This window comes from Corapipo altera, unplaced genomic scaffold, assembly GCF_003945725.1.
Source record: "Corapipo altera isolate COAL_440 unplaced genomic scaffold, ASM394572v1 22b, whole genome shotgun sequence".
In the NCBI taxonomy this organism is placed as follows: Eukaryota; Metazoa; Chordata; class Aves; order Passeriformes; family Pipridae; genus Corapipo; species Corapipo altera.
In genome coordinates this window covers 18,719,616-18,743,184 of record NW_020884876.1, presented here as the reverse complement: position 1 = coordinate 18,743,184, position 23,569 = coordinate 18,719,616, and the positions used below count along the sequence as shown (strand labels likewise).

Below are 23,569 nucleotides of genomic sequence, written 5' to 3'. Positions count from 1 at the left end.
AATTGTTTTCCTGCTCTTGTCATCACTCCTTCGTTGAACCTCTCTCCAGAAACCAGAAGGATGAGGTGTCATACCAGGAAGTAAAAGGCAGAAAAAGACACTAATCATTGAGTCAAACAGGGAGGTGATTAAGTACCTAAGACTGTGAGCAGAATGGGGATTTATCCTAGCACAGAAGGGGAGAGACTGGAACAAAAACAGAGAGATAAAATGGAAGGACAAGCATCTTGAAAGTTCTTTTATTGCTCCTCAAGAGTAAGACCTAAACATTTCAGGAATTTAGATACTGTTGTAAAAAGCCAATGTTTTGACTATATCTCACAAGAATGAATAGATTTATGGCTGAAAATAGTGGATAAGTGGCATGATGCTTGTCCTTCATTGTACTGGCATGTACTGTATTTTCCATTCTTCTCCTCATTCCAGTGAATGCAAAGGCTTCATGGTAAACCTAAATCCTCCAATTTACTCTAAAATTATCTTCCATCAGAATCTAAGTTTCAACTGTATGACATGACTTCAAATCAAAAAAGCATAATCAGGGAAAATATACATGTTGTGTAACTATCACCTTTGTGAATCAAAAATTTATACAGTACCTGTGGATGTATCCACTGTGAAAAAAGAAGAAAATTCTCCTGGGACCAGTTCGTATGTGACAAGGCCATATATTCCTGAATCTCTGTCTGTGGCAACAACATTGATGACTTCTGTTCCTGGCTGTGTGTGACTGCTGATACTCGTCACATAGATGTCTTGTTCAAATATAGGTTGATTATCATTAATATCTTCTATCTCGATGCGAACAAAAGCTTGGGCACTCAGACCACCCTGTTGGATAAATCAGAAAGATAACAAAAAACAACGTCAATTTTAAAAATAGGACGATGCACAACTTGCTTCAGCCTATCCTCAGGAAATGGAGTATGCTGCAACAATATTGATCAATGAAAGTGTCCATTAAAAGCAACTTACAGTATCCACAATACCCCAAAATACTGCAAGGTACGTGCTCGGCAAACTCCAGTGGGCTGACTGAGTACACAAAGAACTGCACCTTCTCTGCATTAGTGACACCTGAACATAAAGTCAGTTTTGTTAACATTAATGAGCGCAACATGTCAAAAAAACCTTACTAGTCTAACCTCACGTGTTTTTACTGTCATCACCAACACCCCACTTATTCCTTCACAGATAAAAGTCAAGGCTTTCTGTCCCAGAAACACAAGCCCCTCATGTGACTGTGGTGCTCCAGTAAAGCAGGAATAACTTCTATCTGTGAGTCTTTCAGATTTAAAAGTATGACCATCTTAAAGGTGAACATGGGCTTTTTCAACCATTGATCAGGGACACAGACTAGGAGCAGTGCGGGACATCCAAAAGCTGACTTGTCAGGTTGCTGCCTGCAAGAGCTATCCTCAATTTACCATCCTAGCAGGTTCTGCTCATCCAGCGTGTGCCTGTGTCTAGACATTATATATATATATGGGGGGTGGTGTGTGCATCTAAATCTCTATATGTGTGCACCTGTGCTTGCCTACATACCCACACCTTCAGCTGGTGTACATAAAGACAGAACAGTACTAAATTCACTGAAGGACATAACTGAAACAATATGTTGATGTAAAATTCATAACTGATTACATAAAATTGTTTCCAGTGCATTTGTGATTTCGCAGAGAAGGAAGTCTCACCATACTTTCTAGGGATCTTGGCTCAACTTCTCTGCTCGTTTCTTTTCCCTACAACAAAGAGCTGGAAAAAGAGCCAGACCTTGGTTGCAGCTTCAGCATCATAACTTCTTCAAACCCAGCAGCTCTGCTGCTCTCCACACAGTCGAAGCTCCTTCTACAGGTGCCCTCCAAAAGCCCACGAAAATACCACATGGGCAGCCATGGCACCATGTTTAGCCTTCTTCTGGAGTGAAACTGGAGAAGCAAGGAGCAACTGCAAGCTGGTTTATCTAACTACACTACAGCAAAATACACATTTGCTCTGGAAAAGCGCTGAATTTTGTGACAATGTGCAAAAAAAGACAATTCTGCGGGTGTTGAACTGTAGACCCCACAGGCCTCTGAGTGAAACAAATGGCAATTTACTTCTCAGAGACACTACCTTGTACTCACTGCAGACTCCCTCCATGAGTTTGGAGGTGTTCATATTTCCAAGATTATTTTACAGCTATAACAACTACAAACATTCTAAAAGAAAGCAGTTCTGTTGTGGCACAGCTAACAGGCAGTGCTGGGTCACTGACATGTTCAGAGGCACAAAGTAGCACATATATAGCCTGCACATGCTGTATGCAGTACATTAAGATACAGATGGAGGAAGAATCCTGTGCTCTTCAAAGTCACGCTGAGCACACTGTGCTTGTAGCAGTCACTTACAGAAACTGCTGACACAGATCAGATTCTGCTGCATACACAACAAACTATGCTGAGCTAGTCCAAACTTAATTTTGCAGTCACAGTAGCTATAATATAAAAAAAAAATAAACCACAAACAAACAACGATGTTGCATATTTCTGCAATCTAATTGTTCATGTCAATTATTCTTAAACCTGACCTTTGTGAAAATATTCAGTGATTCAGACTGGATATTACACCTTTAGGCTTGCCCTGCCACATAACAATCTCCCACAAACTATTTTCAGAGGTTTGCTTTTTTATCTCCAAGGGTTCAGACGTATTTTGGGGCAAAAAATACTATCAGTATTCACTTCCACGTTTTCATAGTGATTTTTGCTTTGTTCTGGTTTGGTTTTTTTCTTCTGTATTGAACCTCTGCTGGGGGGCAGTGACATTCCCAAGAAGGCACAATTATGTGGAAAATTAAGATGATCTTGTGCATCATGTGTCTGTGTTTCACCCACAGACTAGGAGATCTGGCCCGCATTCTCCTGGTGTGCTCCAGTTTTCTTCTGAAGAAAATCAGGCATGGCATGCTTCCAGGGCTCACACTGCTGCAGAGGCAGCCAGCAGCCAGGACACGTGCTAAATAATTAAGCAGGACTTATGGGGACTTATGGGGCCAGGACTCTGTAGAGTACTGGACCAGCATCAGCCCAAAAATTACTGGGACCATCATGAAACCTCATGCCAATACAAAGAAATGGAGATGTGCAGATCTAGCGGGCTCGCTGCCAACACCCTCAGTTCAGGGTAAACCTCTTCCCCAGTACCTTGATTTCTGTGGTAAGGAAACCCTCTACAGGAGGTAAAACGGGGGGGCTGGAGGAGGGAAGGGAATGTGCTCTGTTCACTGTCAGAACATGCTCTTCAGCTCCCACAGCTTTCAGGTACTTTAGAACAGAAATCAAAAATATTTTTAAGGGAAGAAGAACAAGGAAGAAGTGAGATCAAGACTAAAAAGCATCTGAAAAGATAGTTAGAACAGCATGAAATGAAACTCACGAGAACTTGTGTTAAACTTGTTTCTTATAAGTTTCATTACTGCTAAAGAGACATGACAAAACCCAAAACCCCACTCTCCAATTTGTATTTATGCTATGGAGTTATGTAAAGACTATGAAGTCCTTTGAAAGTGATTAATTCTAACTATATAGGGAAGCATAATCTCTCAGAAGACAGACCAAATTTTATGATGGAGACAGAACCTTCTTTTCCTGAAAAAGCAGTGTATACCTTCACATGAGTCAAGTATGATATTAGCTTATCAACTTACAGTATTAACTGGCCCAGTTTTCGTGCTGGCTATTGAAAAATTTTAAGTATCATCCCAAGTGAGAAGGAACAATGTACTCTTATTTCTAACAACATAGGTATACTTATCTACTCAGAAGCAAGCAAAACATAGATGTTGCAAAATATGAAGGCTGATTTAAATGAGTCTGTTGCTGACAGAAAATTACATCTCTTACAAGCAACAGAAAGCCACAGTTGTTCATTTTGAAATCCCTTATTTCATATGTTCAAGTATTTTTAACTACTGTTGTGCTGTTTGATGCAACAAAAAGCCACAATTACAGCAGCTTCTTTGTCAGAGTCCCAAGAGTTGTGTCCCCTGTGGAGCAAAAAGGGGGCATAAGAAACTACCATTAAGGCAAAATAACCACCAAAAAAATTTTCTTTATTTTGTCAGGACAAAATTTGTGTGTAAATATGAAGCTATTGCTACACCTCTTTATCGTGTCTCAGAAAAAAAATTACCCTGCCTTTGGCAGGAAAGAGTCTTTGTCTTAATAAGTAGAAATTGTGCTATTTTGAATAGCTGTATTTCTTCATTTTGGAGCTGTAAAATGCTTAAAACTCCACCAAGATTTTCATTACAGCCTCCAATGTTTCTGTCAGTGGTGCTGTCAAATCAAATTTTTGTTCCAAACTAAACTGTTAGATACAGAATCTGACATGCAGACTTTTTTTTTTTGTAAACCTAAAGGATGTCAACTTGAAATCATAAAGCTGTCAAAGTAGAGAGATGTCTCCATTTATTTCAAAAGCCTTAATTTGTTCAGAAGCTTTGCCTGTGAGTGTCAAATGTTTATGTTTCAATCGCTTCAGTGTAAAAGACAAAGAAAATCGGATAAGCAGAGTGGTTTACCAAAAAGCAAAGGACAAAGAAAAAAGTATCTTTCTCTGCAGAAAGGCAGTAACTCACTTATACACCTGCTGATGGTGTACTGACCCTTTTGCAATGATGATGTAGCAGCTGAAAAACCCAGGACCTAGCATCTCTTACAGAAGATACAAGGATGCTTCTTTCCATCTTCGCTTAATCTATGACAGTGCTCCCACAAGCTCTCATGGGATACTTATTTAACAACAGTTTAACAGAAGCTGTTTTCCATCTGCCTCTCCACAGGCTCTTGTGTACCACTTAAGTTCACTCACTACATTTTTTACATAATGCATTAAAGACACAATTGATGAACTCCAAACCCATGTAATGGAGTAGCCATGGTGGAGGAAACTGATAGTTTTGCTGTAAGATAAACTGAGCACCACCTGGAAAATACTTCCTTTTCCTCATCATTTCTAATTAACTGTGTTATTTTCTTTGCTTTTAATCTCTCTCCCCCTCTTTGTCAACAGTGACACTTCACTCTTCCTCTCTTTTTTCTAGACACATTTCTCCCCTGATCATAGCCTCTACTTTGAGGCCCACACCTAGCATCATTAATCCATCAAAACCAGCAGCACAAATCAGAAGATCTTGATCAGAAGATCACATAAATATTCTACTATAATTCTGCTGTAAATGTGGAGAGTGACTCAACAGAAGTTCAGGTATACCAAAAATGCTGAAAAGCTAATATTGAATTTAGGTGCTTTAGTATTTACGTGTCAGATGGGCAAATTTTTAAAAGATATATCAATGGGATCTACAAAGTGCTGACTTTCAGTAAAAAGATCAAGTCTTGCCTGTCACAGACAAGGTAATCAAAAACTGAACCCTTCTCCCCATTAGCAAACTTGTGAAAACACAAGGTCCCTAATGAAGATAAATGAAAGACCAATTTGAAAATTAAGTACTCTATAGTTTCAATGCATTGGCTGTTTAACTTTTGCAATAAGACTCATCACTAGAGCAATAATTTAACTAAGAAAAATTAAAAATTGCATCAAGCTTTTTTCATGGAAACATATTTCCTTTCAGATTTTCAAAATAATATTCTGTACCAGACTAAGTATCTTAGAAACTTGTCAAAATTTCACTGATATTGTCCAGCTCTCACGTAACCTTTATTAATGACTAATCTTGATATTCCAGCTATGTGTATGTTTTCCTTAAACTTATACAGCTTCAAAGAATGTTAATTAAAGGAAAAATGAAATTTTTAGGTATAGAAGAATAGATAATTTTCTGCCGTTATACACTGCAATACTGACTGCTTTACTCTTCAAGGTTTGGATATCTGTACAAATTTTGAAGAAATCACATATCAGTGAAATTCCAAAATGGTTACATAGAACTACCTCTGCTATAAGGATTGCAGGCACTGTCCTAAAAATACCCACCCTAATATCCTTATACTAAAATCATAGAATCATAGAATTGTTTGAGTGGGAAGGGACCTTTCAAAGGTCATCCAGTCCAACCCTCCTGCAATGAACAGGGTCAAGTTATTAGACATTCAAATGAGTCAGGAAACAAACATACAAATATATTTATGTAATTGTTTCTCCTCTAAAGAAATCTATCCCCAAGAAAAGCCATATTGCTAAAGCTACTATTAATAAAAGGGAATACTTCTGTAGCCTCTGAAATAAACACTGAATTGTGACAGCTAAAGAAGAAAAATCAGATTAACTGCTTAATTATTACACATATATACAAATTCAACAGAATAGAGACCCTTATATTGCTACATTCTTAAAATGCAATAATTAATATCAACTGTCAACTGCAGCTATTTAAATTGATCTAGTCATGAATATGGAAATCATAGTTCGCTGAGTTTTTTCGGTGTACTATAACAAAGAGCACAGGCATTTTAATGAAAAATACAGTATTACCAGCACAACTGCATTTTAAAAAAAATTAGATACACTTAGGACATTATCTTAAATGCAAGTTTAATGTCCAAGGTATGAAAGAAAGACTGCATAGTCTGAAATAATTCAATTTCAATGCTTTTAAGCTCAAATTTTACTGCAAAATGTGGCCTGAATAACATTTTCAAAAGTGTCTTTATGTTAATTTTAACATTTGAAGCCAATCAGTATCCTTTCTCTTCAGCTTCTTCACAATTCATTACTAAAAGTGATGAAGGTGAAGATAAGTACAGGCTGGGACTCCCATTACAGATCACTTTTGGATATTTTCATAACAAAATAAATATTTTGCTGTGAAAATAATGAAATTAATAATTTTCTTTCAGTGTTTTTCTGGAGTTGCACTACCAAAATTTTCTGTTAAGTGGCATTAGGTAGACAAGGGGTCCATCCCTAGACATCTCGATGTGTTCCTACCACAACAAAGTGTGTCCTCACCCTCCTTGCCAAACAGAGATCTGAAATGGATGATTTCAGGCACATACAACTATCCTGCTCTTGCTGTACCACAAATACCCACTTCCACGCACCCAATCTTGTACAGTGGGAAAACTCAGACATGCTGCTGCAGAGAGGCTGTACCCAGCTTCTGTACCCAGAAGCAGCAATGGCATCAGCCAGATAGAAAGGACAAGGAATTTATCCAGGAAAATCACTGTCACCAACAGTAGCCATGCAGTTCTACCACAAGTCATCTTGAAAGAAGGGAGCAGAAGTAACCTGGAGTCCACTGGTTCCCAGAGGAGGAGGAAAATCAGCAGGGAATAACACACCCTAGAAACGTTTTTCAACAACATGTTTATCAGTAATTGGGAATTTCACAAGCTGATTTGATTAATTTGGGTCAAAATTTACAGTTCATGAAGTATTATTTTCTGCTCTCTTTAAGGATAGGACATTTTATTCAAATTCATGCAGTTTTTACATACTCATGACATTCTCATTTAAAACTATACAGCACATCCAAATCTCCAAGTGCATTTACAAATCTGGCAGTATGGAAAGGTGAAACTTACCCCATCTGTAGCTTTTACTAAGAGGTCATAAGTGGTTGGATCTCCTTCTCTGTCAATGTCTTGAGAGACACAGATCTGACCAGTTCGTGGGTCAATCTGGAAGGCTTTGGATTTTTCATAAAAATGAAATCCATCATAAAGAGAATACTCAATTTCACCAAACTGGTCAGCATCTGCATCTGTTGCTTTGACCTGCAGGTAGACAACAGAGATAAAAATGAAGGCAATGAAACTATTACTCATTAAAATGAGGTGTCCATGATTTTTGAATGAAAGTTACCTGTTTGTGGTGTGAAAGCAAATGTGCATACACACAAAAAATACAAACACACTCTGCTACCTATGCTGTCTGTCTGCAGTTCATAAAATAACTCAGGTACTGACAGTGTAACTACTGCAACCAGCATATAAGTTCTATTAGACCTGTCTTTAAAATTACTTGTGTATCTGTCAATAATTTTCTCAATCAAGTAAACTTCTCAGGACTGGAAAAGCCATGCTTATTAAGCCATGACTGTAGTCCATACATTAAGGTACTTTCCCTTCATGTTATTTTTACCAGTGGAGGTAGGTCTTATGAAAATATGTCACATGTAGATCAGACAAGTGCTGCAGGACATCCTTACGTAATGTATTTTATAGAAAACTTCCTAGAGCTTAATTTAGTTTTCATTTGAGTGCGAGCTTGGTGGTACTTATGCTCTTTGGACCACAGGTGAATTAATTTAAAATATATTTGATAAAGAGAATAGTTTTGTACACTGCACCTTCACTTTTATTGCCCTAAGATCTCTGATAAAAGTGTTTTGTGCAGAGTTTGGCTCTTCTCGGAATGTTCCGTTGTGAAAGCTTTCACTCAAATTTAGAAACATTTCAGTAGAAAATAATTTATAGAAATCTGTATACATTAAGAAAGCCAGTATTTTCAGTTCCCTAATTTGTTGTTATTGGAGATACATACAGAGTTTTTCCTTCTCCATTGGTTTCCTTTTCTACTTATTCTTTGAAAATTATAAATTCTGTGTTTTTTTCCATCAGCCTGTCTATACAAGCACAATGTCTGAAGACCTTAACAGAGCTTTGGAAACTTTAGTATCACCAAGCCCAAGAGTTAGAATTGGTGGGAGTTCACAGAGAAGACCTGTGCTAGCCATTGCCTGCACCTGACACAGGTTGGTAAGGTGAGACCCACAGCCATCAACCATGGGCAGTGCAAAGGTGGAGGTCTGCACATAACTACCTGCACAGAAAAACAGCTGGCACAGTTCTAGGTACAGTTTCAAAAAAAACAGGCCCAGCCAGGGCATATTGCTAGCAGTAAGTTTGGATTAGGTCATCCTGTTTTGGAGATGTAAATTAATTTAGTTGCATGGACAGAAGTTGTGCCAGGTCATTTGGCCTTGGGACCCAGAACAGCCTTTGGCTGTTGCTCCTACTGATACAAACATGGCCATAAAGACAAGTCGGTGCCTTCATCACAAGCTCACTTCTTCGTCTGCACAGGAATTGTTTTGGCACTAAGATAGTGAACTGGGACTGAATTAAAACCAAATGAACAAAACATGTCTTGAGAAGGGTGAAAAGAATGGAAGTGGGGAAAGGGAAGGAAACCACATAAAAAGTGCCAAGGCAAATTATAAAGCTAAAACTTATTCTAGATTAGTTATATCCATCAGAATTTCCAAGTGACAGCCCAGAAGATACATGTGTTGTTTCAATTACTTTGCTTGTTGTGGTTTCATTTTTGTTTGTTTTTAAGACTTCTCCACTTCTGCATGGAATGCTCAAGATTTGCTGTATTTCAGAAGTATCACTGTGACTGCACCACATACACCAGAACACCTTTCCTCCCACAAGATGGTTTCTCACAACGCCAAAGGCTATTATACCAGAGTTTCTGGTTCTGCAAAAACGAAAGCTCCTTTAGGAGAACCCTGTGCTCATAGAGCCCTTCATTCCCCTCTCCCGCCCTTGCAGTTTGCATCCCACGGCTGCAGCTCAGGGTACAACGTGCAGCCACTCCTGACCTCAGTCCAACCACTCATTCTGGACAAGTTAAAAGCAAAACTCATACTTGTGCAGCAAAACAAAGATCCGGCCCTAAAAATTCCTTACAGCTACATGCAAATCAAGTCTACAATATGTATATTTCTCCAGCCTTGTACTTTGTTATTTGTCATAAAAGTAAGAACAGAACATACCCCTAGTGTGCTCTCAGTACTCTACCACTATAATGTTATGAAACAATAATTCACTTGGCCCTTATAAGAAAAGAATCTCCATTTATTTCTTTTGCCTGAAATCTAACAGGGGTGACGATACTGAAAGGTTCTGTGTGCCTGTGCCTGCATGCAGTTACATGCGTAAATGCTAACATTTGTGTCTGCAATTGAGCATGAGTGATTAATTACAGGTAAAATTTGAGGGTATTGTTAGAAGTTTTGCCCATTACGTCTAGTGACCTCTTTTCTTTCTTGTAAATTATGCAATCCTCAGACTTTGAATAGCACATGCAAAGGCTATGAGTGATGAATTTAAATAAAAATGCTTCAGTTCAAAGCAATACAAATTTAAAGGTCTAATTGTGGTCAACTTCAATTATTATAATCATCTTTCAGGCAGCAGAACTAAGTGGCATCAATTTTTGCAGAAAAATATGATCTTTTTCCCTGTTCAAATCCCTCACATCTATTCAATTTCTACCCACTTAATAGTCCTCTTTTTAATCACTCATCATGAAACCTTTGATCTAAAGAGGGAAGAATCCGGAGTTAAAAATGAATGAAAAATTTACTGTAGCAGACAGAGCTGACATTGAATGGCACTACACGTAAGGACAGGGAAGCACTTAACTATGATCATGGAATCATTCACGTTGAAAAAGATCTTAAGATCATCAAGTCAATGCAAGCTGATTTAGAAGGAGGAATTCAATGAAAACATGCTAACAAATTCAAGTTCTGATACAATTAAGAGACCAAGTTATTGAAGATTTTAGAAATTAAAACACCTGGTAGTCACTGTCCAAAACATGTCGAGTTGTAATAGCATACTGTGTGAGTACCAATCCTACTGAGGATTGCAGCTGTTAACTGCCTGAGAGCTGTGAATTACAGGAGGAAATGAAGGCAGCAGCAGGAATTTTCACAGTGGATTGATCAAGAGTGTTGTATGTTGGCAGTATCACGAAGGTTATAGAGTTGAACAGATTTATGTGTGTTGGAGAAGTAGGAGGCAAGAGAATACCAAATACGTAACACCTCTGACAAGCCTAATATAAGATTGGGATCTAGGAGGAAAAGAAAGGGGAAGAAAAGGAGGTGTTAGGCCCACAGGACCTTTCTCCTTCTTTCACTAAGCATGTTTTCAATACACTAAATTGAAGATACAAATTATTAATGAGTGTAAATTTGAGAATAAGTACACCAGAAAGCATTCCCTCAAAAAACATTTTTAAAGGCCAACAAGAGTCATAGTATGGAGAGCTACTGGCTGGATTTCTCTCATCAATCATGCCTTCTGCAGCCTACATCCTTTGGTCTGTTTGTACACTGTCTAGACTGCGAATTCATCAGAAAAAAAGAAAGTTTCTTTGGTGCTGTTGATACTACGAATAACATAATAAATGGTCAGGTTGCAGACATCCCCTCAGGAGGAGAAGAAAGGGGGACCTAGAGAAACATTATAAAGAACAATTAAAAAAAAGCTGATCCACCTGTGTAATGTTCAGACAGACAGACTAGTGCGTGAGGAGAATAAATAGTGTGAATGTTCTTCCACACCAAAGGATGTAAGAAGATAAATAAAGAAAATTCAACAGTGTTGGAGGTGGAGAAGTAATCTTCTATTTGCATATGGAAAGGGGATGATCTCAAAGAATCTGTGAAATTAAGGATAATTAACCTCACCTAGATGCACACTTTAATCCATTAACACATGTGAAAGTTTGAATGGAGAAAAAAAATGCTGACAGTACACATAAATAAAAGGGAATAAAAACATATTTTTTAGTGCTATGTTAAGGAGAGATTTCAGAGCTTACAGAAAGCAAATATTTGGCAGATCTTTTGCTAGTTCTGTTCACGTCAGTGGAATGATGACAAGTCATAGCAATGGGCAATATGTCCCCATATTTTACAGGCATTAAATAGCATAACCAAAAAATTAATTGTAAAAAAGATTAAAGAGAATTATATCACCCACTAGAGTCCAGACTGATTTAAACACTAAGCCATTTTAAGAGAAAAGTCCCCCCTTTTTTCCTTTCCTTTATTTCCACTCCTTTTTGTCCTCAACAGATTAAAATAAAGTCCTTGTGGTTAGATTTAGCTTTCCTTATGTTTTATTCCTAGGTATTATTACCTAACAACTGAATATATTTTAAAAAGCAGGGCATATATTTTATGTTATATACAAAATGGGAGAAATGTCTTGTGCACACAAAACCACATAAGGAAAGACAATCCTATTACTTGTAGATCAAAAATTCAGGACCTATGTAAAAATAATTCTTAGGATTTAGAGTATGCAGCCTTAAAGCTGAATGCTTTGCAATGCTTAATTTCACATGTGAGTGACCAGGATTAATTTTATGGCTTTCAGATTGACTGACTAAAAGTGAACTACAATGGGAAAGAGCAGACCATTCAACCAAATAAATCATGACTGTGGTCATCTCTAATAGCAATTAAATGAGACTAAGAAATATTAAATCAATTCTTCATGGCATAAGAATTGCTCCCATACCACATATTTTATCAAGTTTACTCCATCTGATTTCAGCTTACCAAGATATAGCTTTCATAGCTCATAAAATCTGTTTGGTCAACTTAATGTCAGAGTGTAAGACAGATTTTTATTTTGTGCATAAAAAGTGTGTTCATTCCTTTCAGTTGTACTGATATTGTGAAAGGCAAGTTAATTGCCAGCAGCCAGTTCTACAGAAAAATCAGAATGTTGGGTGAACAAAAGCATACTCCACTACTCAAGACAACCAGGGGATCAGGCGCAGCCAGCATGGGTTTATGAAGGCAAGTTCCATTTGATCAACTAAATCTCTTTTTATGACCAGGTGACCCGTGCAGAGGATGACGGAAAAGGCTGTGGGTGTTGTCTACCTGGACTTCAGCAGAGCCTCTGACAGCGCCTCCCACTACATTCTCCTGGAAAAACTGGGAGCCCAGAGCTTGGAGAGGTGCATTTTTTGCTGGGTTAAAAACTGGTTGGATGGCCGGGCCCAGAGAGTGGTGGTGAATGGAGCTGCATCCAGTTGGGGCCAGCCCTGTTTAATATTTTTACTGAGGATTTGGACAAGGGGATCAAGTGTACCCTCAGTCAGTTTGCAGGCAACACCAAGCTGGGCAGGCGTGTTGATCTGCTGGAGGTCAGGGAGGCTCTGCAGGGGAACCTGGACAGGCTGGATCAATGGGCAATTGTATGAGGTTCAGTAGGGTGAAGTGCCAGGTCCTGCACTTTTGTCAAACAACTCCCTGCAGCGCTACAGGCTGGGGGAAGAGTGGCTGAAAAACTGCCAGGTAGAAAAGGACCTGGGGGTGCTGGTCAACAGCAGTGCTGTATGAACATGAGCCAGCAGTGTGCCCAGCTGGCAAAGAAGGCCAAAGGAGGCTCAGGGAAGACCTTTCACTCTACAACTGCCTGAAAGGAGGTAGTAGGCAGGTGGGGGTCAGCCTCTTCTCCCAGACAACTAGTGACAGGATAAGAGGACACAACCTCAAGATGTGCCAGGGGAGGTTCAGTTAGGACATCAGGAAGAATATCTTCACTGGGAGGGTGGTTAAGCATTGGAACAGGCTGCCCAAGGAAGCGGTTGAGTTACCATTCCGGGAAGCGTTCAAGAAATGACTGGATGTGGCACTTAGTGCTCTGGTTTAGTTGATATGGTGATATTCGGTCAAAGATCGGATTTCATAATTTTGAAGGTCTTTTCAACCCTTAATGATTCTATGATTGTATACTCATCATCTTAAATGTATATTCATCATCTTAAATCATGGTCAGTCTTCGCGAACGAAGATCCGGGGAAGGTCTCTACCCACATTTGTTACAAGCGCGCTGGTGATACAGGGCTTTGCAAATGCGGGTAGGGCCTTCGAGCCTGCACAATGAATGTTTTAGGTGAGACACAGTGTGCACTGAAGTGAGCCCACCCTTTAATCCTAAGGTTCATCTGCCGGGGCCGAGTAAGTTTGGATGGTGGCAGCGAGGTCCTCAAGATGTAGGTTTGTTTAGAGTGACCTTCTCTTAGATGGATGGCCTTACAGGGCTGACAAGCTCCATCTGCCCAGGTTTAGAGTTGTCCTCTTCTGTGCGTTCCGGGGCTCCCCTCTCATCTCCCACGATGGCACTGTCCGCACAGGCAAAGCTCCCATTTTCTTGCTCCTTTCCGCGCCCGGGGCCAGGCGCTGGGGCCGGGCTGCACCGTCATGTACGTGCCCGGGGCCGGCCCCTCATCATCTTTAAGACAGGACAAAATACACAAAATGGGGAAAACTGCCCCCAAACTACCAAAAACTGGTGAAACTACCAGGAAACTGAAACGAAGAGGTTCAATAGTAGAGTTAGGTTGCTGATGAACGGTGTAACCATAGTCCTGTCCTGCAGACATCACCAGGACAAAATGCAGCATCCTTACAATTAACATACTGAAGGACAGCAGGCCTGTTCCCTGCAGTATAGCAATGCCTGATGGCTAACCTTTACCAGATGAGTTCTGCAATTCCTCATGTGGGCAACCCAAATACCACTGGAATGGCTAATTATCAGTACTGTGGAAGCATTTTTTTATGCCTGACCTTCATGCCAGGTCCACGGCCACTGGGGATGAGAGGAGCAGCCTGAGTTGGTGGCATGCTATGAGTAAAATGTGACTGTAGAAATACTGGTAGTGAAATTACTGGTAGCTGATATTCTTCAAGTCACTTGGCTGTAACTGTACCTGTGTGATCAGCACATCAGCTGCCACAATCACACATTTTCAGATGTCTTCAATTTAGTGCTCTTATAACCCTGATTAGCAAGCAAATAGCATATAAAATACAAACCAATGATAGTTACCTCACAGCTGCCCGAGGCAGTGTTGACAATAATCATGAAACCAAACCTGAAGAGTGTAATAAATATATTATTTCTTTGGATTTTTGTATATCTGCCTCAACACCCATGATTACACCCTATCTCCCTAGTATGGCAGGTTTAACACACAGAAATGGGAATAAAGCTGCAGATTTACTTCCTGAAGTCCTAAAGGCATGATTGAACAACAACTTGCATTGACAACAAAGCCCCACTCCTCATCCTCAAACTGGGCTGCATCTGGAAAGCCACAAATCAAATTAGTGACTGGAATTTAAGCTGATCTTGCAACTGGCATTGATGCTCACTTTGCCAACCACCACAGGTACCACATACTCAAAAAATCCACAAAGAATAACAAAATCCTTCGTCCTCATCCTTGCTTTGATGCAAAATATCTCCACTGTACTGGTTAGGTCAATAGACTTGACTAATGTCAATCTTTCCGCATTCTTTTGATCTGCTATAGAATGGAGACTACCACAGCTGAACAACGGACAATCAGCACTACACAGATACGACCTTGCTGACTTCGCCTGCAGCTGATGCCAATTCCCCCAGGTCAATTCAGGAATCGTCATCAGTTTTCCAAAGGTGCTAGTAAGAATCAAGTCCCATCAGAAACAGTTCATAATTCTCAACAGCCTTTAAAATGAAAATACAGAAGCCTAAATGCAAGAAGAGAAGGAGGATGGACACCCTCTGTGCTCAAAGACAGCACACGGACTGTAACCTCAAGTAAGCATTACATTTCTTAATTATGATAAGGCTTTTGGGTTTGGCCTTTCAAACAATTACAAAATAGTTCAGCAAATGCATTTTGTGCTTATCTGTTCTTTTTTGTCCGCACAAGTTGTATAGAAATTTCCAAGCTATATCGTTTTAAAATAAGATAAAACTAACTCCATTTCACATATGAATATTTCATAAAAGATCACACTGATTTTTATCTTCTTTATAATACACTGGGTTTTTATATATTTTATAGCCTTCTGTATCTTCCCCATGGCAAGTAAATGAAAGGAAGCGTAATTTACTTGATGAATTAATATGAGATTTTAGCTTTTTGCCTTCTCTGCTCTTCTGTGTATATAACTGCTGACCGTGAACAAACCTGGCAATAAAAAATATTGACAGATCTTTGATTTACTGCTTTCAGTTAGGCTATAGAAAGCAAGAAAAATTAAAATCACTGGAGGAGAAAACAGCCTAAGTACATTACAGCATCACGCTCTCGTTCTGAACACCAGACCTCATCCAGCAAGCCCAGTCCAGATCCAGAAGAACTAGGCATTTCATTCTGTACTGTAATCTGCAATGCCTGCTCTGATGCTAGCCAGAGCCTGAGTTCACTCCTGTTTAATCCTGTTAAACTGTTCCTGACATGCCTTCAGTTTTGCTGCCATGCCTCCTGCAAAACAGCACGAGCAGCTAAATCCCACTGATGCTAGCCAGGATCCACAGGTGTGGGAGGCAGGTCCTGACCTTATCACTCTTATCACACTGATAGGATCTGGACCATTACAAAATACAATTATCAATGTCTGAATTCACAGCAAGCAGCAGTGCTGCTAATGCCTACATAGTACATAGTAGGATAGTGGTTATAAAATGTGTTTTGGGAGCAGGAAGCTTGAGTTCCAGCACCAAAAATGTCTGCTCAAGGACTATCTACTCTGTCAGACTACTTGGTCTACACTGCCTTCTTTCTTATTGTGCAAATGTAACCAAATAGAACATAATTTATTTCTATTGTATATGTAAGCTGAAAGAACTGAAATGAAAAGAGAATATATTTCTGAGGAAGGAAAATAAATTTTCATAGCAACTAGCAAATATTTGTAGGACTAAAGCCTTATTTAATCATCAAAGTCCAGACCCCTACTTTTCAGTGAAAGAAGCTTCATCCATTCATTAATGCTGCTTGCATACTCTGCTATAGTTTTAGATTTTATAACCTTGCTATGCACTTGAGTTTAAGAGTTTGAGTACAAATCCATTTTTATTCATTAACTTTAGTAAGCTACAGAGCTCCAAGACTGAGCACCTCTGCCAAGCAACAGCAGAGCACAAAAATTTCCCTATTCTGTGCTAATTACACAAAACAAGGAGTCACGGGTTTAATAATCAAGAATATCTATCAAACAAACAAATATTTGTACTGAATATGTTATTTTAATGATTTTGCATTGGAGCATGTTTTAACTTTTGGTGGTAGGATTAATTTTAAACTCATATTTAATAAGTTGTTTTAGAAACCACAACTGGCTATCTCATTTAGGATGCCTTATTATGAATGAAAATCTGTAACTGAATTTTTATTCGCAGCATGTATTATCACATTACTAAAAAATAATTCTATTTTTTTGCCTAGATCAATCAACATAATTACTATATTTATAAAGCTGTAATGTGATACATTATTTAACTGATCCTAATGATCAAAATACATATCCTGAATGCAGAGTAGGTGGGTGACCCTAAAACACAACACTAATAACAAAGAGATCTTTTGACTATACTGGTATCTTTGAGAAGCAAATTGTAGGGAGATGCTACAAAGGAGAGAAAGAACTGTGTAAGTAGAAAAGTAACCTTGAACCCAGCTGTCCCTTCCTTTTGGCACAGTTTTGTGGAACTGGATTTTGACTCAGATTGAGGAGGTGATCCAATAAAAGCTCATCATAAAAACTATGTTATTAGTGCAACACTACACTGCAGCTAAGTCAGTTCCTGATGCAGTAGACCCTGCAGGGTAAATGGCAGGAGGGTGGCAGGAAAGTACAGTTCAGGTAGAGCCTAAAAGCCCTGTCAGCAGCGGCATGAACTTAAGACAGGCTCAATATAAACACTTACAAGTGTTTGTGCAAACGCTTCCCAAGCCCCAAAACCAGTCTGACCTGCTAATTCTGCTCACAAACCACAGTGCTCGAAACAATATTCCTGGCTAGACCGATACAACTATCTATGGAGCCATGTTGTGAACAATATGACTAAGAGTAGAGCTCCATTTAAAGAAACAGAAAGCAGAATTAAACCCAAGAAGCTTTATTCAGATTATTGAAAAATTTGTTTCCTAGTTCATTTCCAAGTCACATTAGCAAATATCAATGAGCAGTCAAGGTAGAAATCTCTTAAATTTTGCTGTAGGGGTGAACAGGTTTGTTATCACACCTTTACAGTAAGCAAAGACTATGCGAGCTCCCTAAATTGCCACTCACAAATACACTTGGAAATTGCTGCACTCATTGGGTAAATATGGTGGTTTAACACAGGGGAAAAGGTGATATGGGAGGCCAGCTGGCAGCCTGCTGTCACTGGGGGAGAAACCTTTGAGATATCATCACCTGTCCAAAGAGCTCTAGCAGAAAGTTAATTTAGAAAATGTACAGCTTTGTTCCAGCCTAGAAAAGGTGTCAGAGAGGGTCAACCCAGAGACTGGTCCCCCCACACCTGTATTACAGCTGTGGCTATTCGATGAATTGCATGTGGGTGTTTGCTAGAGCAGCGCGTTAACTGCTCACCACCTTTCCATAAATCAGGAAGGAGTCCTCCTCAAAAAAAACAACTAAACCCAGAAAAAACAAAACCAAGCACGTTGATCAAAGCTAGACAGGTTCTTTTGCATTCCTCATGGCATCAGCTTTTGATCTGCTGTTTCAGTTTATTTATTTCTTCAACTAGTAGTGAATTAATTTCTTCCTACTATCTACTTCCTACTTTTTTTTACAATTATTTATATCCTTTAGATTGCTACCTGAGTCAATTAATTAAGTGGCAATGGATTTGTTTAATTTACCTAGTCATCCACACACCCTTGAAAACCAGGTATTTTTATTACATCCATTAAATCAGGTACTAATGTAAGTCAGATGACAATAACATTATAATTAGCAATAACATTATCATAGCAACATTAGCAATAACATTATCATCCTCCTCATCATCATTTGTCCCATTTTATTTTGATCAGCATGGTAAGGTTCAAGAGCACTACTTCAAGACAAGCTTTGCAGGACACATAAGCAAATGTAGTCAAAGGTTTCTATCACTTTGCACATCTAATGTTCTGAATCCAAATGCTCATTTTAACAGACTGACAAATATGAAGAAACATGAAATTCCTTCTAGAATCTCTTCAAAAAGCTGTCCCCTTCTGCCCTGTATCATGAATATCTGTTAATGTCTTTATGTGCAAAAATCACACTGTTAATAACATCTTCTAGCTTGGCTCTCAGAAATACAGCCTGCACTACTTTCATTTATTCCCTGTAAAAGTTGTGTCCCTAAGTGTTAAAAAGAAGAATAAACTCTCTCCTAAGGAAAGAATATATTTTGTGTAACTGGAGTCTTATAGATTATAGCCAATTTATATTTGGAAGTAAGCAGATGAGGACTCTCTTAGTTAATTTCTGCTTTTATGGAAAATTTAAAACACCGCCAAACTCACAGCTTGAATACTGTATTCACAGCACTTGAGAAAAATATTTTCATATTTTCTTCATTGTAGAGTAAAAATTAGCAAGGGATCTATACATCTCCTAATAACTGGTGCAGAAATGAAGCCTGACACAAAGTAAAGACATTTCTCCCCTCCTTCCTTCTAAATCAATTTTTCATATACAAACCAATTTTTTCCTCTCTCTCCAACACTGCATGTCTACATTTCTAGATATTTTTGCTCTACACAACCCTCACACACACGGAATTTAGGGGCTAACAGAGTGCAATGTGCAACAATAAGCAATCATCAGAAAGAACAAAAATTACAGAATATGCAAATCTTAACCTCAACTGCATAACATGAAGCAAAAAATGTCTAACAAAAAAAATAAAGAATCCTTTAGTAATTTATTTGGTTTTGTAACCCACTGAGTGCACAATAAATGTAAGTAAACCAGCAAGTTCTTCAATTTAAGTCAGCTATGTACTTTACAAATGTAATTCAGATGGCCCAGCTTTGAATATGGAGGTGGCAGAGCCAATCCAAAAAAGTTGAAGGATATCACCTATGATCCATGTTTAAGCAATGACATGTAGAAGCATCACAAAGTCACCACTACTCTAAATTTAACACAAGACACAGCTTTTAAACACTCTCAATATCTAAAACTGAGCTTACCACAAAATACTTCCTGACCCCAAACTAAAAATCCTCATTAGAATTACACTTATGCATAGAGCGAATACTCTGTTCAGTGAGGGGCTAGTGAAATTTACCTAAAACATATTATCATGCCAACTAAGCCATACACATCAATAATGAAAACAATTGTGCGTACACACTCCTTCACAAGCTGCAGATCTTCAAATGAATGCAGTAAGATCTATGTCATTCAGAATTACGGGGCCAGAAATACATCTATCCCCTTTTCAGACTAGTCTAGATGTCTAAATGAAACCACAAGATGCACAGCCCTTCCTTCTACAATTTGTCTCTGTTCATACAATCTCTGTGCACAAACCCAATGACATGAAGGCCACAAGACCAGCATGTTACACGCACACAAGTCACGTAACATGCATACACAGTCAGATGGAGCACTATGTGATAAATGTTTCATTTGTGTTAATGTGATAGATGCACCTTCATCAAATGGGGACTCAGGAGCAGACTGTCCTCCTGAGCTACACATGCCACACAGAAATGCCAAGTTACAAAAGCTCCCAGGCCACAACAGTCCAGAGACAGCTAACAGGGCCAAAGAGCAAGGAGTCATGAACCTGCAGCACAAGTGGATACCAGCACACTACAACAGATGCATTACAAACTCCGATACTTTATTCGCCAATACCTCTTGCTGCATGAATTGAGAGCTTTTAAATAGCATGATCCAATACCTGACAAACCTTAAGCATTCACAAAATACACCCCCTAACAAAAGGAACATTGTATGAGGGAATAGCTCAAGCACATCTACAAGCACAGAATGTGGCTAAGTTTCATAGTGTAATATTTAAGGAAAGCACACTGTGTACTAGCAGCAATATTTAATTAGTAAAAGTGGATTAAGTTCCGGGAAGGAAATAAGAGGGGATGACAGGGTATAAATTGGCCACATCAGTGATACAGATGGAAGCAACTCTTTTTTTTCTGATAAGGAATTCTCCTATAAACAGGACACTAGAGTCCTATACTTTTCCTATACTTCTTGCAAAGCAGAAGTCAGCTGCTTTGAAGTGGGAGATGATGAAAATCAGATGGCTAGGTCCATTTGCTCAGCTCCAGAATTCTCCGAAGTCTTTTGTTTTCTCTTAGGAAAAGGAAATGCTCTGTTCTGGGAACTGGTTCTAAACATTTTGGATTTAACCCCTTCAGTGATCAAAACAGTTAACTGGAATGAATTTCAGCTTCAGCGATCAGAAGAATGAGATGGTGCTGGCAAGTAGAGGAATTCTTCAGTATCTGCTCTGCAGAAATAAAAATTAAAAACATAGAAACTCCAAAAAGAAGTGTATGTCCAACTTGGTGTATACAGAATTTGTACATCCATATGTCTAGGGAGGATTGAGGCCTCCCTGAATATTCAGACAATATGTCTCTAATACTAAATCACTTTATCACATGTGCTACTCTTAGATGATCCATGCCCTATTTCCTCATTACTTTTTTCTCAAACTAATGGATGAGAGCATTTGTAGTGTGGTATTTAAACTATAAACAGAACAGATATTCTTATTAAACCAAAAGGATCCCGGCAGTTTTGTCACATCTATGTGCTAAATTCGTAGCCCTTTAATTTTCATTATTGTATAATATTCCTCCATTTTCTGGAGAAACTAAAAAGACACATTAGAATAGCAAACTGCTGAATAATGAGATTCTGCTCTCAATTGCTTCCATCTCTCATGCATACTATTGGTACCTGTCCATGATGTTAGTTAATCTCAGCTGACTTTACTGGAGCTTTTCACCATATGGCCAAAAAAATGGCTTGTTTTTCCCAACTTCTGCCATGCCATTTCATTCCTAGACCTGGTCCCATCCTTTCCCATACCTCCTCAGAGAGTGACAGCTTCCCCCCACCAGCAGCTATACAGCAGACACATGGCAAGAGTCTTTTCATTTAACTTCTTAAACAGTTTCTTAGTGAGCTCTGGCTCCTGTTAAAGAACACAAGTGGGAATCACAGCAGCTAAACTTTCACAACAGAGCTATTATATTTCATCCACACAAGAGACACTGGAGAGAACAGAGTAGAGAGATGGGGATATCTGGGCTACAGTGTGTGCTCTTTCCACTTTGTACCACTGTTTTCCACTTTGCTTGTAAATACGCCAGCATATTTTATTCTCAAGATCTCAATTCACTATACAGAATCAGAGCTTGTTTTCTAGTTGGTCTCGCCACATAACCTCATTTTTCCCCCCTTCCTTCCCAAGTGAAACTGTAGCTTTTGAAGAAATGTTATAAAGATATAAAACTCCCAGACTGGAGCATAACAACTGAATCTTTAATGCAGGACCTTGTTACTGGACAACAGCCAGGCCCAGGGTCTGAAGAGTAAGATGCAAGAACCCCACAGTCAACAAAACTACTCTTCTTCTCTCCTTTCTTCTCGTCTCCCATGAAGGGTTCAACGTAAGTACAATAGTTAAATAGGCTAAGGTCAGGGGTTTATTCTTTTTTTATGCTTTTCTGAATGAACTGTCTTTTCTTGTGTTACATCCATAAATGTCCAACCTTTCTCCAAGGATGTTAAACTCCCTGCCAAGACAAGTCATGGCTACAAATTTTCTTCACAGGAAGAATGTTACCCCATTGTTTTTTAATTTACGCTTTTTCAATGCTAGACAAGGAGTCAAAAGCTCATAATATCTAATCTGAACTATACAGTATTTCATAATTCCTCTGATTAGTGTTCCTTTGTTCATTTTCTGGCCACGATAAACAAGTCCAGTCTTTGTTTTCTATTTCCCACTTCTGAAATGTGAAACATTTGACAAAAGTCACAGCTTGCGTTGAGAAGCTGGCTACTGTATCTGCAGAGTCACATCATACAGCACTAAAAAACCCCATCTCCTTGACTGTATGAAGCTGACATTGGTCAGCACTGCAGAAAAGAAAAATCTCAGTCTCTGACAGTGTCCTAGAAAGTGATGGATCAGGGCCAGTAAAGATCTTTCTCCACAGATGATGCTCTAATCCTTGATGTCTCTATCCATGCTTCTGTCCATAGGTTGCAGTAAGGTCTCTTGAGCCCACGGGAACATTCGTAATGACTAATAACTAATTGCTGCTACTGATTACTTATTCATGAAAGTTGAAAAGGCATGAAGTGATCTCAAAGGAGTGACCTCAACCAACGTCCCAGAGTCCTCCATCAAAAAGGAAAGTGGAGTTGGTTGGTCTGCCTTCTTCAGGTCTTTATCATCGTTGGATCTGGCATCAGACACCACTGTTGTGTACCTCCACAACAACTTCTGACATTTAGATTCACTTCACCATGAAGTACAGAACTTGTTTAACTGGCAGATGTTTGAAATTTGGAAATTTACCATTTACTGGAACGATAGAAGCCTTCATTGTGTTGACTGAAAGGTAGGATGCAATAATGGCACATGTAGCAGCATAGAGAATAATGGAACACTATTCCCTAATGTGGCCTAAAGCAAGCATGGTACTGGTGCAGCTCAAAATTTACTCCAGTAGAAAAGTGATGGTAGGAAGGGGCATGCAGCTGGAGAAAACCCAGTGTCTTATCTGAAAAGATTAAAATTAAACTTGACATTTTAAAAAAGTCAGTTCCATAGGGGAAAAAAACCCAAAACAAACCATCATCAATACACACGTGCTACTATCTAAGAACTACTTTCCAAAAAGAGCTGAAAGCCAGGAATGAAAAACGAGAAAAACAACCTTCACAAAAAAAAAAAAAAGTCAGGAAAATGACATTTTTAAATGTGATTCTTCCTACAGGGTGTTAAAGAATACACTTTAG

General features: G+C 38.9%; 1 protein-coding gene across 1 annotated transcript in view; it reads right to left on the bottom strand.

Moving 5' to 3' along the window:
• DCHS2 (dachsous cadherin-related 2) overlaps positions 1 to 23,569 on the bottom strand; it is a 109,377-nt gene that overhangs the window by 55,278 nt on the left and 30,530 nt on the right. The window contains exons 2-3 of the mRNA XM_027635866.1: positions 7,536 to 7,727; positions 600 to 831 (exon numbers count right to left, since the gene is read on the bottom strand). Coding sequence (XP_027491667.1) covers positions 600 to 831; positions 7,536 to 7,727 — 424 coding nt within the window. The remainder of the gene's footprint in view (positions 1 to 599; positions 832 to 7,535; positions 7,728 to 23,569) is intronic.